Source organism: Pimephales promelas, chromosome 25, assembly GCF_988280905.1.
Source record: "Pimephales promelas chromosome 25, fPimPro1.hap1.1, whole genome shotgun sequence".
NCBI lineage: Eukaryota > Metazoa > Chordata > Actinopteri > Cypriniformes > Leuciscidae > Pimephales > Pimephales promelas.
In genome coordinates this window covers 22,636,865-22,652,264 of record NC_142793.1, presented here as the reverse complement: position 1 = coordinate 22,652,264, position 15,400 = coordinate 22,636,865, and the positions used below count along the sequence as shown (strand labels likewise).

At 35.8% G+C, this 15,400-nt stretch overlaps 2 protein-coding genes across 2 annotated transcripts; both read right to left on the bottom strand.

The window, feature by feature from the left end:
• Positions 1 to 511: 511 nt before the first annotated feature.
• Positions 512 to 10,106, bottom strand: sigirr (single immunoglobulin and toll-interleukin 1 receptor (TIR) domain). The gene is made up of 9 exons (XM_089127960.1): positions 9,871 to 10,106; positions 6,654 to 6,858; positions 4,699 to 4,826; positions 4,408 to 4,548; positions 4,182 to 4,325; positions 2,690 to 2,792; positions 2,427 to 2,577; positions 2,165 to 2,348; positions 512 to 903 (listed from the first exon to the last, which is right to left on the bottom strand). Exons 1-9 carry the CDS (start codon positions 9,983 to 9,985, stop codon positions 731 to 733), a joined length of 1,344 nt encoding a protein of 447 aa, XP_088984086.1. The 5' UTR covers positions 9,986 to 10,106; the 3' UTR covers positions 512 to 730.
• A 1,061-nt stretch (positions 10,107 to 11,167) lies between these two features.
• Positions 11,168 to 14,609, bottom strand: LOC148965088 (uncharacterized). Its single transcript, XM_089127640.1, has 4 exons — positions 14,603 to 14,609; positions 13,765 to 13,842; positions 12,261 to 12,614; positions 11,168 to 12,033 (listed from the first exon to the last, which is right to left on the bottom strand). Exons 1-4 carry the CDS (start codon positions 14,607 to 14,609, stop codon positions 11,915 to 11,917), a joined length of 558 nt encoding a protein of 185 aa, XP_088983766.1. The 3' UTR covers positions 11,168 to 11,914.
• Between the last annotated feature and the right edge of the window lie 791 nt (positions 14,610 to 15,400).

Sequence of the window (15,400 nt, the reverse complement as noted above, 5' to 3'; positions counted from 1 at the left end):
GAGAGTCACTAACGAACGTGCATTGAAAAGTGAACTACTCCTTTAAAAACAACCATGATACCAATTTTGGCAAGAACAGAATATTGCTTTATTTCAGAAGGATTGCCTTTCAAGTGAGTCAGCTATAGCCTAATAGCTATAGCCTAATATTGTTTATCACAATTCTGATTAAACCAAATGTAGACCCATATCTTAAGAAGTTATAAATAATGTAGTTTAATTTAATGTTTTTAAAGGTTTTTCAGACAAATTTTCTGTTTTTGTAGTTTTAGAGACGAACGTAAGCTTTTCAGTCACGTTTGGGCTGGGATATCTTGTCTTGTGGAGTGTGTCATTAAAATAGTCTTGTAATGTCACAACTAACTGTGAGTGATGATGTCACATAGCACAACAGGCTTTATATGTAGTAGATGGTACGTTTGCATACTGTTTTATGAATAACGCAGTTTTTCACCTACTGTATAGTAGGTATATTCAGACATAGGGGTGTTATAATGAAGTCAAAACCAAGTAAAACATGGACCACAGAACTGTATTCAAATATATACACAACCAACATCCCTATGACTATACATGAAATGTTATTAAACATTTTGCATTAAAACATTAAGAAATGTGCATGCAAAACTGTACAGGTGCAGATAAAAAAAAAAAAACAGTAACATGAAATCATTGACTTTTGAAATCAAAAGTGACTTAAAAAGTGCAAAAAGGAACAGGAGTGTGTCTCTCATATATCGTCCTCGGAGACCAGGCAGTAAAAGTCTGTGCGGGCGGCGTAGTTCCTCGAGCCGAGGTCAGATACATCTATCTCTGGGGGTTTGGGTTCATCCGTCTCACCTGGACCTGCAGGAAGCACTGGAGCTTTGAAGGGAAGGGTCTTGTAGATGGGCAAACGCAAACCTGTGAGGTAAACACATTGTATGTGTACAATAAAATGTTGTAACCCTTTATAATGTAAACCCTGTAAAGCACAAATCCTTTTTTTTTTGTAATGGAACCTCATTTATTTTTATTGAATCTTTAGACAATGCATATAAATGATGTTTAAAGGGTTAGTTCACCCCAAAATTAGCCAAACGTAGTTACCTGGCTCTTCATAATGGCAATGAATAGTAACTGAGATTCTGAAGTCTCAAAAGCGCATACATCCAACATAAAAGAAATCCATACAGCTTCATGGGGATTAATAAAGACCTTCTAAAGCAATGCGTTATACACTATGAGCCATGTGGCGGGTCAGAGGTCACTGTTCCGCCGGAATTCGACTCGCGTACGGCCATTACCGTTTATAAAGTTATAAATATGGATAACGCTTAGCTTCAGAGTGACTTAAACACCCTGGACTGGAGCTATGGATTATGGATTACTTTAATGATGGATGAATGCACTTTTTGCGCTTCAAAATCGAAGTTACCATTCACTCCCATTATAAAGCTTTGAAGAACCAGGATATTTTTATTTAGTATACTGTAACTCTGATTGTGTTTGGCTAAAAGAAGAAAGTCATATCCACCTAGTATGGTTTGAGGGCCAGTGAATTATGGGATAATTTTTATTTTTCAGTGAATTAACCCTTTAAATGCTTAGTTTTTTGATCAAAGCTCTGTAGTTTTTATTTATTTCTTTTTGGGTTTTTTTTTTTTTTTTTGGGGCATATAATGCAATGCAATATAAGAATGATCGTGAGATGAACAAATAAATGCTCCAGAAGCTTGATTTACTTCATAAAAATCATTAACATTTTTGTTGCAAAAAGACACTGAAAGTGGACATTTTTAGAATAATACTAAAATATCTTTAACTTGCAAATATCTATATAATCTATTAATCAGACGACAGAAGACATGTAGTAAATTGTGTAACAATTGTTTTAAATTTGTAAACAAATTTGTTGATAATTAGCCCTTAGAAATTCGCATCAAATATGATGCAGTAGGCTTTCTTTGTAAGGTTAAAAACCGTATGGCAAAGTAAAGCTTATCTTAAATGGATAGTTCAATCACAAATAAGTTAAAGAGACGTTCTTCAAACATTCTTTAAAATATCTTTTTTTTTTGTGCTCCACAGAACTGTCCCTTTAAAGGAAGCCTAATCCAGCACAAACCAAGATCATATATATCGTTGTTGTAACTTTTTTTGGTTCAAGAAGCACGTTTCGTACCCAGGTCTCCTGCGGGATCTGGGTCCGGTCTGCAGTCCAGGTAATCAGGCTGCTGATCTGATGTGAGCATCGGATCTTTATCACCTTGCAACAAAGTCTGCGGATCGCCCGCCGACTCCCTGTGAAACGTCACCTTACGTGGCATTGCCAACGCAAGCTCCTTCCAGAACCCTGAAGAAGGAGTCTGTGAGAAAGGAAAGAGTATGATAGGTTTCTTTTTTTCTAAATTTCAGAGGTTTATTGAGCAGTGCGAGGGTCTCACCATGGAGTGTGCGCCCCAGGTGATCGTTGTGATTCGAGGTTGGTGTTGTCTCAGCTGTTGACTGATGTCCTGGCTTATTTGCTTCTGCTGCGACTGAAATGTGATGAAAATGGGCTTCCTCGACAGGTCCATCAGATGCCACAGACCCTGTCTGAACATTAAAACAGAATTTTAGGACGCAGTTTAGGGCTTATATACACAGGGAAGACTAGAATAACAAGACACGGATGCAAACAATCAAGTTCAAACAAGTAACATGACACCTAAAGTTGGTGGTGCACCACTCTTGCTCCAGGTACGCCTGAGAAAGCACCACAATCAGCCGTCGACAGCGACTAATGTTCATCAGCAGCTCTGCAGACGGCTCTAAGGAAATAAGGCACAATATATATGTTCTGCTTTAAATTGTGCATTTTCCTAGACTAAGTCAAATATGAGACCATTTTTAATATAATACAAACAAAACCGTTGCTGTCTGTTAAATGCCTTTACTATTATTTTTAAATAGGTAATAAAATATGTTTTATTTAACATAAATAGTGTTCCTGAACTCAACCAGTAGAGAAATGGGATTCCCTGAGAATGCAACTAATAAAATGTGAATGCAGAAAGAAAAACTTAAATGGAGTGTAAGTTACTTTATCTGCCAAATCCAGATTAATGGAAATTAATTGACATATGTGACCTTTTTTATATTGAGATTAATACATTACATGAAAGCTGGATACGTACTCTTTCCATTGATGTGTGTTTGTTAGGATAGGACAATATTTAGGTATTTTATACAACTATTTGAAAATCTGGAATCTGAGGGTGCAAAAAAAAAATTTTTTTTTTTTTTTGTGTGATTTTGCTGCATGCACACACAAAAATAAATTTCTTATATATTTAAAGTGGGAAATTTACTAAATATCTTCATGGAACATGATCTTTGCTTAATATACTGATTTTCGGCATAAAAGAAAAATGGATAATTTTGACCCATACAATGTAATGTTGGCTATTGCCACAAATATACCTTTGCAACTTGAGGTCAAGGGTCACATTAAAGAGGTCATCATACAATAAGAATATTTTGTAAGTTTATTGTAAGTAATATTTTGTAAGTAATATTTTTTTGTAAGTAATATTTTGTAAGTTGTAACTCAATGTCCTTGTTAGTCCAAAACAAGGACTAAACAAGGACTGTATACGGTACATTTCACTGGATTTTTTGGTAAATCAGTCGGGATTTCGGCGCAGGCTTTGCAAACAGACTTTTACGATATGGACTTGGCAGTAATATAAGTAACTATGTCAATTCTAATGCCTAATATGATCTCTGACCAGTTATATCTGATATGTAATGATTCATGTACAGTCAGATGTTCTTTGTCTATGCATCCGTAAATCAAACCAATGACTAAACGGTTAACTTCATATTGTTTATCTGAGAAGGATGAAAATAATCTGTTAGTTAAACTGATTGAATTACAAATAGAAAGCGATCAAAGAACGCTCCCTTTACAATCGCTGGAGCTGTCAATCAAACAGTGCAAGTTTATCAGTGACCCTCGCCAAAACTCATGTTACAATCAACAAATCTCTTATTTACATCATGTTTGCACTGTTAGTTATGATGAAATCGTTCTGCAGGGATGAGATCACTGCATTCATTCGGTCAACATGTCTGTGATCAGCTAGATTGACAGATCAAGACTGGAGTAATGATTTAACCTTATGCCACATAAATCTGAATATAGTTGTAGGATTTACCGCCTCCAGGAAGGACGTTTGTGTCATTGAGTAGAAGTTTATGACTGAACTTGTTCTCCAAATGAGGCTTCAGGATAAAATTGACAAACTTCCTGTCATTCTCATTGTTGACATATGAGATGTAGGCGTCATACATTTTGCCATCTGAGAAACAGCAAAAACATCTTTAATGCAATGTTATGATGAAAGATTATAAAAGGCTTTCATGAACTGAATGCAGACTCACCGTTAAGCTCATACTCTTCAGAAATATTCTTATACCACAGTTTAACGTTGAGTCGACACTTGGAATAGACCACCGCCGCAAGAGCGAGAACAACCAACAGGACTACCGACGCAACCACTGCTCCGCTGTGACTTGGGGATTCTGGGATCAAAAATTATCATCAACCATATACATTGAACTCCATACTTTATGTTATAATGTTTAGGGCATTTGTAAATTCTTACATGGTGGTTAATAACGAATATGACAATAAGTATAATCTGGAGGTAATGTTTAAAAGACTTTTCTTACTGTATTCTTTTACGTTGAATTGCACTGTGCTGTTCCTCACCACGCAGAAATACACCCCAAAATCAGCCCGATCTCGCAGAGTCAGTGTTAGATTAGTGCTCTTAATGATGTGACCCTCATCTGTGACCCTGCCAAGTGTTTGGATAGTCATGAAACTCTAGATGGCACAGTCTTTTACATGCAATCTGCAAGCAATCACACCATTACCACATGGTACAAGCTGAAGCCTCCGCTTGTCCTGCAGCCAATGAGATTGCTGGCATTTAAATACTCTGGTTCAGTGTTTTCTTTAGGCTAGTCCAGAACCCCTTCACCTCCCTCAGCTCCACCTGCCTAGATCTGCTACGGGATTTATGCATGTCTATTCATGCAGCAGTGTAGCAGATCTAGTCCGACGAAGACCAAATACATTAAAGGGTTAGTTCACCCAAAAATGAAAATTAAGTCATTAATTACTCACCCCCATGCTGTACCAACCCCGTAAGACCTTCGTTCGTCTTCGGAACACAAATGAAGATATTTTTGATTAAATTTGAGAGCTGTATAACTACCACATTGGCTCCTAAGGGACTGCCTCTTGACGGCCCAGAAAGTCAATGAAGAAAATGTTTAAATATCCCAAGTGACTACCGTGGCTCAACTGTATGTTTATCAAGCGACGCGAATACTTTTTGTGCGAAAAAACAAACAAAAATAACGAGTTTATTCGACTATTTATTTTCTTCCTTGTAGGCCAGAAACGAGATTTCCACGACGCATGCGCGAGAATTGCGATCTGCTTACACCAGCTTACACTACTTCAGATCGCAATTCTCGCGCATGCGTCGTGGAAATCTAAGGAAATCTCGTTTCTGGCCTACAAGGAAGAAAAGAAATAGTCGAATAAACTCGTTATTTTTGTTTGTTTTTTCGCACAAAAAGTATTCGCGTCGCTTGATAAACATATAGTTGAGCCACTGTAGTCACTTGGGATATTTAAACATTTTCTTCATTGACTTTCTGGGCCGTCAAGAGGCAGTCCCTTAGGAGCCAATGTGGTAGTTATACAGCTCTCAAATTTAATCAAAAATATCTTCATTTGTGTTCCGAAGACGAACGAAGGTCTTACGGGGTTGGTACAGCATGGGGGTGAGTAATTAATGACTTAATTTTCATTTTTGGGTGAACTAACCCTTTAACATTGCCATATTCATGCTAAAACTACTCCTTCATGATTGAGTTGTCATGATTTAAATATACTGTCTAAATAATATATGTATATATGTTGTGTAAATAAACTGTTATTAAGTTCATTTATTCCTATTACAATGATAAAATAGCAGGCTGTGAGGTATAACATGCATTATACCACATTCAATACACTCAACTTTAAGGGTTAGTTGGATGGGTGCGCTTTTTGGACTTCAAAATATCAGTCACCATTCACTCCTATTATAAAGCTTGGAAGAGCGAGGATATGTTTTAATATAACTCCGCTTCGGCTGAAAGAAGAAAGTCATATCCACCTAGGATGGCTTAAATGGGATAATTTTCATTTTTGGGTGAACTAACCCTTTAAATGAGCCATAAATCACCTCAGTCTAGCCTAATTGTGTAAGATCTCCTCCTTAACTGATTATTTCATTGAATCATGTAAAGTAGACTATTTTACAGACAATTTGATATTTTACAGACAAAATCCAATTAAAACAAAAAAGAAAAGAATTCAGAAACATATCTGGCTGGCGTTTGTTGACGTAACGAGGTTGTGCAAAAATATTAAAATAAAACTGACTGAAATCTTTAGCAAGTGCATATATTTTTTAAACTTTCACATTAATTAAAAGAATAGTATGCACTATATTACACATCATGCAGGATGTATGTACATTTCGTTCATATATTTTCAGTTTAATGGGCCACATTCCATTAATAATGTACCCAGTGCTGGGCATTATATAGCATCATATACCCACCAGTTTTGTATATTTTGAGGGTAGATGGTGAGGTTGGTTAGCAGTGTGCCATCTTTCATCCACTCCAGGTGGTCTTTGCAGTCTGAACCTGTGCGGTTCAAACCCATGGAGGCTTTGCATTGGAGGACCACGCTGTGTCCGAGCATCCCAGAAACCGACTGAGTTTGATCATGCCTGAAGTCTGGAGCGCTGCTACAAAGCGGATCTTTGGGAGAGAGAAAAATTAGAAATATGTGAGCATCAGTGTGTTATGTCCCGTTCATACCAAGAACAATAACTATAAAGACATCTATAATAGTATCCAAACCAACGCATGATACCATACCAATCTGTTCATTTATTATAGCATGCTCTGCAGTTTTGTCGCTTGCCGCTTTAAATGCCCGCAATCAAAGCAGAAATTCTGATTGGCTGTCAATGTTTTTATTGTTCATCAGCTAGAAAAAAAAAATCGTTATTAAAGAGATTCTAATGACATCATATCGTTACAGTTGTGGTGTGGACTTTTACTAGTGTATGTCTTTAGCATTATCGGTAATAGTTATTGTGCTAAGTGTGAACGGGCCTTTATGATGTATAAAATGTGACTTTTTATAAGTTGCAACACAACTAAACTGCCAGATTCTTAATCCATGAGCTTTATGGAATGAGCGCACCTGAAAGGAGCTCAGCTAAAAAACAATGACTTCTTTATTAGCGTAACCTTGCTTGATATCTAATCTCAAGAGAGATGAGTGAAACTCTATTCTGATGCACAGACGAGGCTGTTTCTCATCAGCACATGTTTTAACAAAATGTTCTTCATCTGGTATTTTATGCAATAAAATGGAAAAGGGTTCATAAAAAATGTATTTAATGGACCTTCATTATGAAGATTCATTTGAAAGCTTGGCTGGTGACAGGTCCATTAACGACACTGATGTTTAATAGAAATCCCTGCCTACATAAATATTGTACAAGTACATTTTCAGGGAAATGGTTGAGATACTTCAATGTGGGCAGTTTTGGTCCATAAATCCTTCAACCAACAAACTTTGGACATGCTGTGGGGGTCAGAAGCAAGATAGCCATCAGGTCATTTGGCTTGACCTTTAGCAAACACGTTTCCTGAAGTTCTCTGTACACAATCTCAGGATTCGAGGTCGGTGAGACAGCTGTTCATTTGTTTCTATGTGACTTGATGGAAAACACCTTTCCTTTTTTGCCCCCTTTGGAAGTCAACCGTCAACTGTCAAATTTTTGGGTGAACTGTCCCTGTAAGGCGTCAGAATTAGTAGTGGGGATTTAAAATACATCGGTAACATCAGATTTAGGATATTTTGTTAATTTAGCTATCAATATCGGCCATGTAATTGCACAATCTGTACATTAAGTATGTTATTTAGGCCTACTGATTAAAGTCTGCCTGCGAAAAATTGGCCAAACAACAAAAAAATGTGACTGCACCTTTAAATGTATATTTAGCAAAACTCAAAATGAATAACAATTTTTCATTCTGCAAATTATAATGTTGTGATGATTTTTGAGTTTTATTTTGTATTTATGTAGACAAAACAGTATACGATTATATCAGCCATTTAGGTTATAAGACGAAAATAACAAATAACACTGACTACATCATTCGACCACAATTATCTTATTGTTGCGTCCCTATTTAGTACACCAGGTTAAGTGTGTAGAATGGGACCAGCTCTTGCGATGTGCAAACCCAGCATGTGCACACTTGGGTTTTAGTCCTTATAGTGCCAATTGCTATGTTAAACAATCTAATAAAATATGAAATCAGCTGTTCATCCATTGGAAAATAACAAAATAACAGTGTAGGACAAAATTTGTGTATTCAAAGCAAGTAGGAATAACTAGTTCCTGTAACCCAACTGGTAGAGCTCGGTGCTTTAAATGTCAAACATTCAATTCCCAGGCCATAACTATCTATAATATACTGTAAGTATAGCTTTAGACAAAAATATGAAGTAAACTAATACATGTAAATACTAATAATTCAAAGTTAGGGAGGATAAGAGTGGCAGAGGGGGGGAAACAATGTTACTAAAGCAAATATTGACTGTTCCAGAACATTCTCTTGTTCCAGAACACATTTACACTGGATTGCTCTTTTTATGGCCCCTTTCACCCGTGCAGGTGAATTGTAAGTTGGTAATTTGAGGTGCTTTACATACACAAACACAAACGCGCACACACACACACACACACACACACACACACCAAAAAGTCAACATTATGTATGCTTATATAGGCGGAAGAGAGATTTGTGTATCATTTTGAATGCACTTGACTCGATAGGACTGAACAATAAATAACAGGTTCATTATTCATTACTTTCAGGTTGAGAACTAATGCCTTTGGTTATAAGACTTTATCTGTCAATATTTAATATAGTCAGTGTGGATCTGTGTAATAAGTTAGATTATTGTTGACTAAATGAAACTGCAGCCAGTAACTTCATTCAATCATTAAACAGGATCTGCTGTGTTAAAGGTACAAAGTTCGATTTACAGGTTGAGGTTTCTTTTTTTTTCTGGTAGACAAACAAAGTGCTGTATAATTGTATCACATGAACATTATTAACCGGAAAAACAACTTAAATGTAAGGGGTCATCAGGACATCATCATATTTTTGTTGTATAAACAAATGAAACCAATAACACAACATGATATAAAGGTTGAAGAGTATTTTCATGTCAGGGCAAGTTGTCATGTGTTTTAAATGAAATAGATTACATTTACATATGCTAATTGGTTATTTGCAAATATCAACACACACACACACATTGTATTACAGTAAAAGCCAAAAAAAAGCCTTAATAAGCCTTAATACTACAAAAGCCTTAATACTAGGTTGTTTGAGATATATAGAAGTATATATATATATATATATATATATATATATATATATATATATATTGGAATCTGCCATCAAACAACCTATTAAGGCTTTTGTAGTATGTGTATTAATACAATGTGTATTGCCACTCTTCTCCACACAATCTCCACTATATCCATTAGATAGATAGATAGATAGATAGATAGATAGATAGATAGATAGATAGATAGATAGATAGATAGATAGATAGATAGATAGATAGATAGATAGATAGATAGATAGATAGATAGATAGATAGATAGATAGATAGATAGATAGATAGATAGATAGATAGATAGATAGATAGATAGATAGATTTAAATGAAGCCTTACCCGCAGACTGACTAAACGCGAGACATGTCAGACACAGAATGAAATGACAACGCCACATCGCAGTCCTCTGATAAATCCTTTCATGAAAGACTGTACTTTTAAAATAGTTTGTCATGAAGTTGACTAACGCACTTTAACCGTGAAACAGAGGCTGTAGATGTTGCCAGCAGTGCGTGTCATACAAACGCGGAAGGTGCGCAGAGGATACACGAAGTCTGTCGCCTAGAATCACTGTGGGGAATACAGGGTCACGTGATCCTGTTCACCTGAGCGTCTCTTTGAACAGGTACCGGTAAACGGGCGTTTATATAATTAGGCGCTATGGAGTGCAATGAAATGGAACCGAACGCAAAATACAACAATCTCGAGATGCGTTTTTAATTTTAACTATTGGCAGATGGCCTGCTATTTGTAGGCTATTGTTGTACAGTAGCCCTCAAACCGTATTCACTTTATAGCTCTTAATCCTGTAATTGTGGACAAATGTGTCTATCCATTTTATTTTATTTACTTCAAAAACTACCATATTTTCTATGTAAATTATTTCAATGTAAATTAATTATTATGTAGTGTATGTTTTTAACTGCATTAAAATATCATTCCAATAAGTTCTTAGAGCTAAAACCTAAAGATGAGGTGACTTTGCTGTCACCCGGTGTCTTATTTTGGCTTATTTTAGATTACAGCTCTAAATTACAGTTTTTCCCATTTATTTCTATGGGTGCCCATTTTTGACCCAAATACAAGATTAAGGAGTTTTTTTTTTCACATTGAATTGAGTCAAAAAAATAATAATAATTGTGTGTGTTCAGGAGGCAAACTTAGGCAAAGTAGCCAAGTCTTGTATGGCTCAGATCAAGGGAAGTATTTTTTAAAAATAAATCAAAACTATTTTGCCCACATTTGTCCAGAATACAGTTTTAGGGTTAAACGGTGTGCAATAATGGAGTATAAATTATATATTATATAAATATATATATGCTATAAATATTTTAAATGGGTGCATCTTATTGGAACAATAAAGCCTAACTCCTACCCCTACTGATAAAGACTTTATTATAAAAATAAATAAAAATAAATAAATGCTCTATAGGTGTTAAAAAAGCTATACAGGTTTGGAAATGACAGAATATTAATTTATGGCTAAACTGTCTATCCCTTTATCTTGCATGTGGTTCAACAGTAATGTGCTAGGAGGGTACGTCTATAAACCTTCTAGCAAATAAGACTGATGAAATTACTTTATGTAAGCATCTCTGCAAAGACTGATTGTTTGCATCACAGGTGGTGTGTAGTTTCAAAGCTGTGTATCAGAGAGGACCTGAATGACCTGCTAAACAAGATCATTGTGGCCTTCAGGTCTGAGACGCAATGCTAAAGAAGAAGCATTGTGATGAAAAACACTGCAGGAGACAAACTGGAGAAAGTGAAGCACAAGGAACATTTTTTTAACTGACAGCACACACAAACTGCATTATTTTATTTTTTTTATGATTTTTTAAAGTAAGCAAGAAACGGAAATTGCAATTATATCTTATTCCCTATTTTGATGTACATCAGAGATCTCATGTGAGTGACAGGTTGTCCCATCCATAAAACAAAATAAACGGAATAATCAAATTATCCAAATTTATCCATTTTATTGTTATTTAAAATATATAGTTACTTAAGTGACTGATAAAATCAGTCACTTAGTTTGAGTTCACAGAGTTTGAGGCTAATGTTTAAGGCTTGAGGTGAATTATTACTTGTCCCTATAATTATAGCTATGAAACTCACTCAAAATAATAGAAATTAAATGCAATATTAATATTAAACTATTAAATTTAATTTAATACACCTACTGTACAAAACACATCTGAGATACTGATGTAAAAATAAAGTGCTGAGAAATTGGCATAAAGAATTGATTCTATAGTCATGTGCGTTTGAATATATGTGCGCTGGTTTTTATTTCCCTCAAGCCTGAAAAAACTACTTGTCTATAAATTTTATACAGAATTTTCTTTTATTTTATCACTTCGGGGTATTGATTCACAACACTTTATCTATAGAGTGGGTAAGGGATCCTCCATAGGGAGAGGCTAGTTAGCCCTTCAGCACTTGACATCGGGGCCAGGCTTGGGTCCTCGTCAGATGTGGATACGGCCTGGATCCGGCAGGCTGCGGGATAAAGAAAGACACTCAAATTAGCGTAGATGCCATTCTTCTTATGATGTAATGAAAGAGATTAGTTAGAAATAAATATTGGTAAGAAAGAAAAAAGAAAGAAAGAGATTAGTTAGAAGGAAAGAAATGTTAGTAAGAAAGAAAAAAGAAAGAAAGAGATTATTTAGGAGGAAAGAAATATTAGCAAGAAAGAAAAAAGAAAGAAAGGTGAACTTAGTTACCTGTAATCTCCACAGGTCCATTGGTTGGGCTGCTCCTGGGTTTTCTCCCAGATGACACAGCAGCGCTGGTTGATGGTTGAGCAGTTTCCACTACTGGCTCGGTCTGAAGAGCATCTGTGGCTGGAGTCAGCTCCTGTTCATGAGTTTGAGGAAACTCCAGAGATGGCACAGCAGCGCTGGTTGATGGTTGAGCACTGCTGCTATCCACTTCTTCGGGGAGATCCTCATTAGCATCCACGAAGACGTCGCAGACGCTGCAATCCACTTCTTCGGGGAGATGCTCATTAGCATCCACGAAGACATCGCAGACGATGCTATCCACTTCTTCTGGTAAAGTTACTTTTTGCAAGTTGCCTAAGGAAAAATTAAAACATACATCAGAAACATCAGGCTGAAGCGGACATGAATCAGAGAGGTAATAACTAGAGACTCACAAACAATAAGTGTGCAATTGTGATTGTCAAAACATTTGTAAGCCTAACTAAACTTAAGTTTAGTGACAGCATGCACTGTAATCACAACATTTTTTCTTTTGTCAAATCAACTTAGATAATTTATGTAGTTCAGATAACATAATATTTTGAGTTTCTGGTGATTAAATTAATCTCCTTCATTGTATTAACTGAACTTAACTTTTTTTTAAGTTAAACAACAATATTTTTCTACAGTGTATGATTGCTGACCTTTCCTTGCAAGGGAATAAATCATCTTTAAAGACAATTGGAACATGTTTGTGGCTTATTCAGTGATTTAAAAACGTTTGCCACTACAAAATCAAACTGGTTTCTAGGTTTCATATTGTACATATATGCTAACCATATTAATAACAATCTAGTCAACTAGTAGTGTGTGCACATCAGTTGAGTTTGTATAGAACTGAATGTCCCAGCAAGTTGGTCCTAAATTTGTCCTTTTTGAACCATATATAACGACATATTCTACACTTAAATTAATGTTTTCCACAATGGAATTTCAAAGCTGTCGCAATGGGTTATTTCCGGTGAAGATGTAAGGATGCTCGATAACTTCCGCCGATCATAGAGTCTCATAGAGCGAGAATATTGAATTTTATACTCCATGGTTACTAATTAAACGTTAGTCACAAAACTCGTTGTGTTTATGCTTCTTTTTAAAATTATATTTAATAAACATTACTAAAATTACATCAAACGTAGCCTACGTTTCGTTTCAAAGACGGGAGGACAGTAAATATTGAAGACTCTGCCATAATCCCGTTTTCTCCGGTTTTCCTCCGCTTTAATCTACACAACCGGAAAATGGATGAGCATCCTTGCGTCAAATGCGGAACTTATGCGTGCATATAGCCCATAAAGGCATAAATACATTTAAATCAAGTCTCTGTATTTTGCTTATGTCTCACTGCAGCCTATAGGAGGTGCCAGTGGGAAAACAGGTCAAAGAAATCTAACGTTATCTGTTTTAAACTCAGAGTCGGCATAAATGGGGAGTTTCTCCATCTAAAGTATAAAGACTTCACTTTTACCTTGAGGTTGACGCTTACAGAGGACCCTTAATAAGAGTCCAGCGGTGACCAGGCCCAGAGGAATGGCCAGAAAAGCACCTGAAAACAGGAGAATAATGATCACACATATGCAGCGTATGCAGCTCAATATAACAATGTTTTCTAAAGCACCTTCTTCTCGTCAATTAAAGAAAAACATTCATGAAAATCATATAGACTAGCCAATTTCACATAGTTTCTCCTTACAGTAGGGCCTATGGGAAATTCGAGGCTCAATCGCGCCATCTTGAGTACCCAGCGCCCATAACAAGCACATCTAAACTTCTGATATACATTTATGTCGGATTGTGTGTCAATTCTGATTTGTATTAATTCAGTTATTAACGTTACCAGTTGAGAAGTCGTCCTAAGCGAGCATCATGTCAGTCAGTTAATTGCCTCAATAAAAACAATACGGTAATTTTAAACATAGAAATGCATGGCAAACATTGCTGCCAATATTGTTGAGAAACCTGCAGTCCAAGGCTAATGAATACAATTTGTGTCATGCTGGAAACATGGAAACATTTTTTAGTGATACGCCTACCAAATATTAGCATGCTACTTTTGCGCTAGCCTAAACCAAAATGTTTCATCTAACAACCTATAGATGGATAATTTAGATCCACCAATGTATTATCAAAACAAATTACAAGGAAATGTACATTGACAAGATCCTTTCATGTGGGACAAAACTTATCTCTTCAAGTTTATAGTTCTGATAAATGTCATCACTGCTCAACTGCCATCAGTCAACGCTAGCAAGACAACATCTGTGACACCCAGTCGGAGTGTGATGCAAACAGTGAACGTAATGTACCCTGCATTTTTCTCAGAGGTAGATTTCGTCATCACCCAGAGCTGTCACGCTGAGGTCAAAATTCCTAAAATGTTGAACATTCAACACTAAGAAAGGCTTTACTATGATTCAAATGTCCACTCAATACTCTCGGAATACAGACATTATTATAAAATCTGTGATTTAGACATGTTGTAACCTAAATGCGTCGACTCTTCAGGAAGTCATTGGGTTTGCAGGGTGTGGTAGATCGATGATTGTTCATGTCAAAGCAGAGAAAGTATGTAAATAAGGGTGGGTCGGTCTGTTAGAGGCGGACATAGTTAGAAACAGGCGCAAAGCGCAAAATAAAAGCGTGGGATGGGATAAAGACATTTTTGATCATTTTTGCTGACTTATGAGAAACATAAACTGGGCTGAAATTAGCATGAATTGGAATTTTGGAAAGTCTTTATTTATTAATAAATTTCATTGAAATGGAAAAATCGAGTTAATACAATGAAGGAGATTAATTTAATCATCAGAAACTCAAAATATTGTTACCTGAACTACATCAAGTATTTAAGTTGATTTGACAAAAGAAAAAAATGTTGTGATTACAAATCATGAAAATATTTTTTACAGTGATTTACGGGTCATACTCCTGGTGGTCAAAAGTGACCTTTTTCAGTAAAATCAATATATTTTTGAGGCAATTTTATGATACCAAGTAATATTTATCCAATAATTATAATACATTTGTTTCCCAATTTTTTACAATGCAATAAAAATGAACTGTGCTTTTTTTGGCTGATTTATGTAATTTTTGTAATTATTATT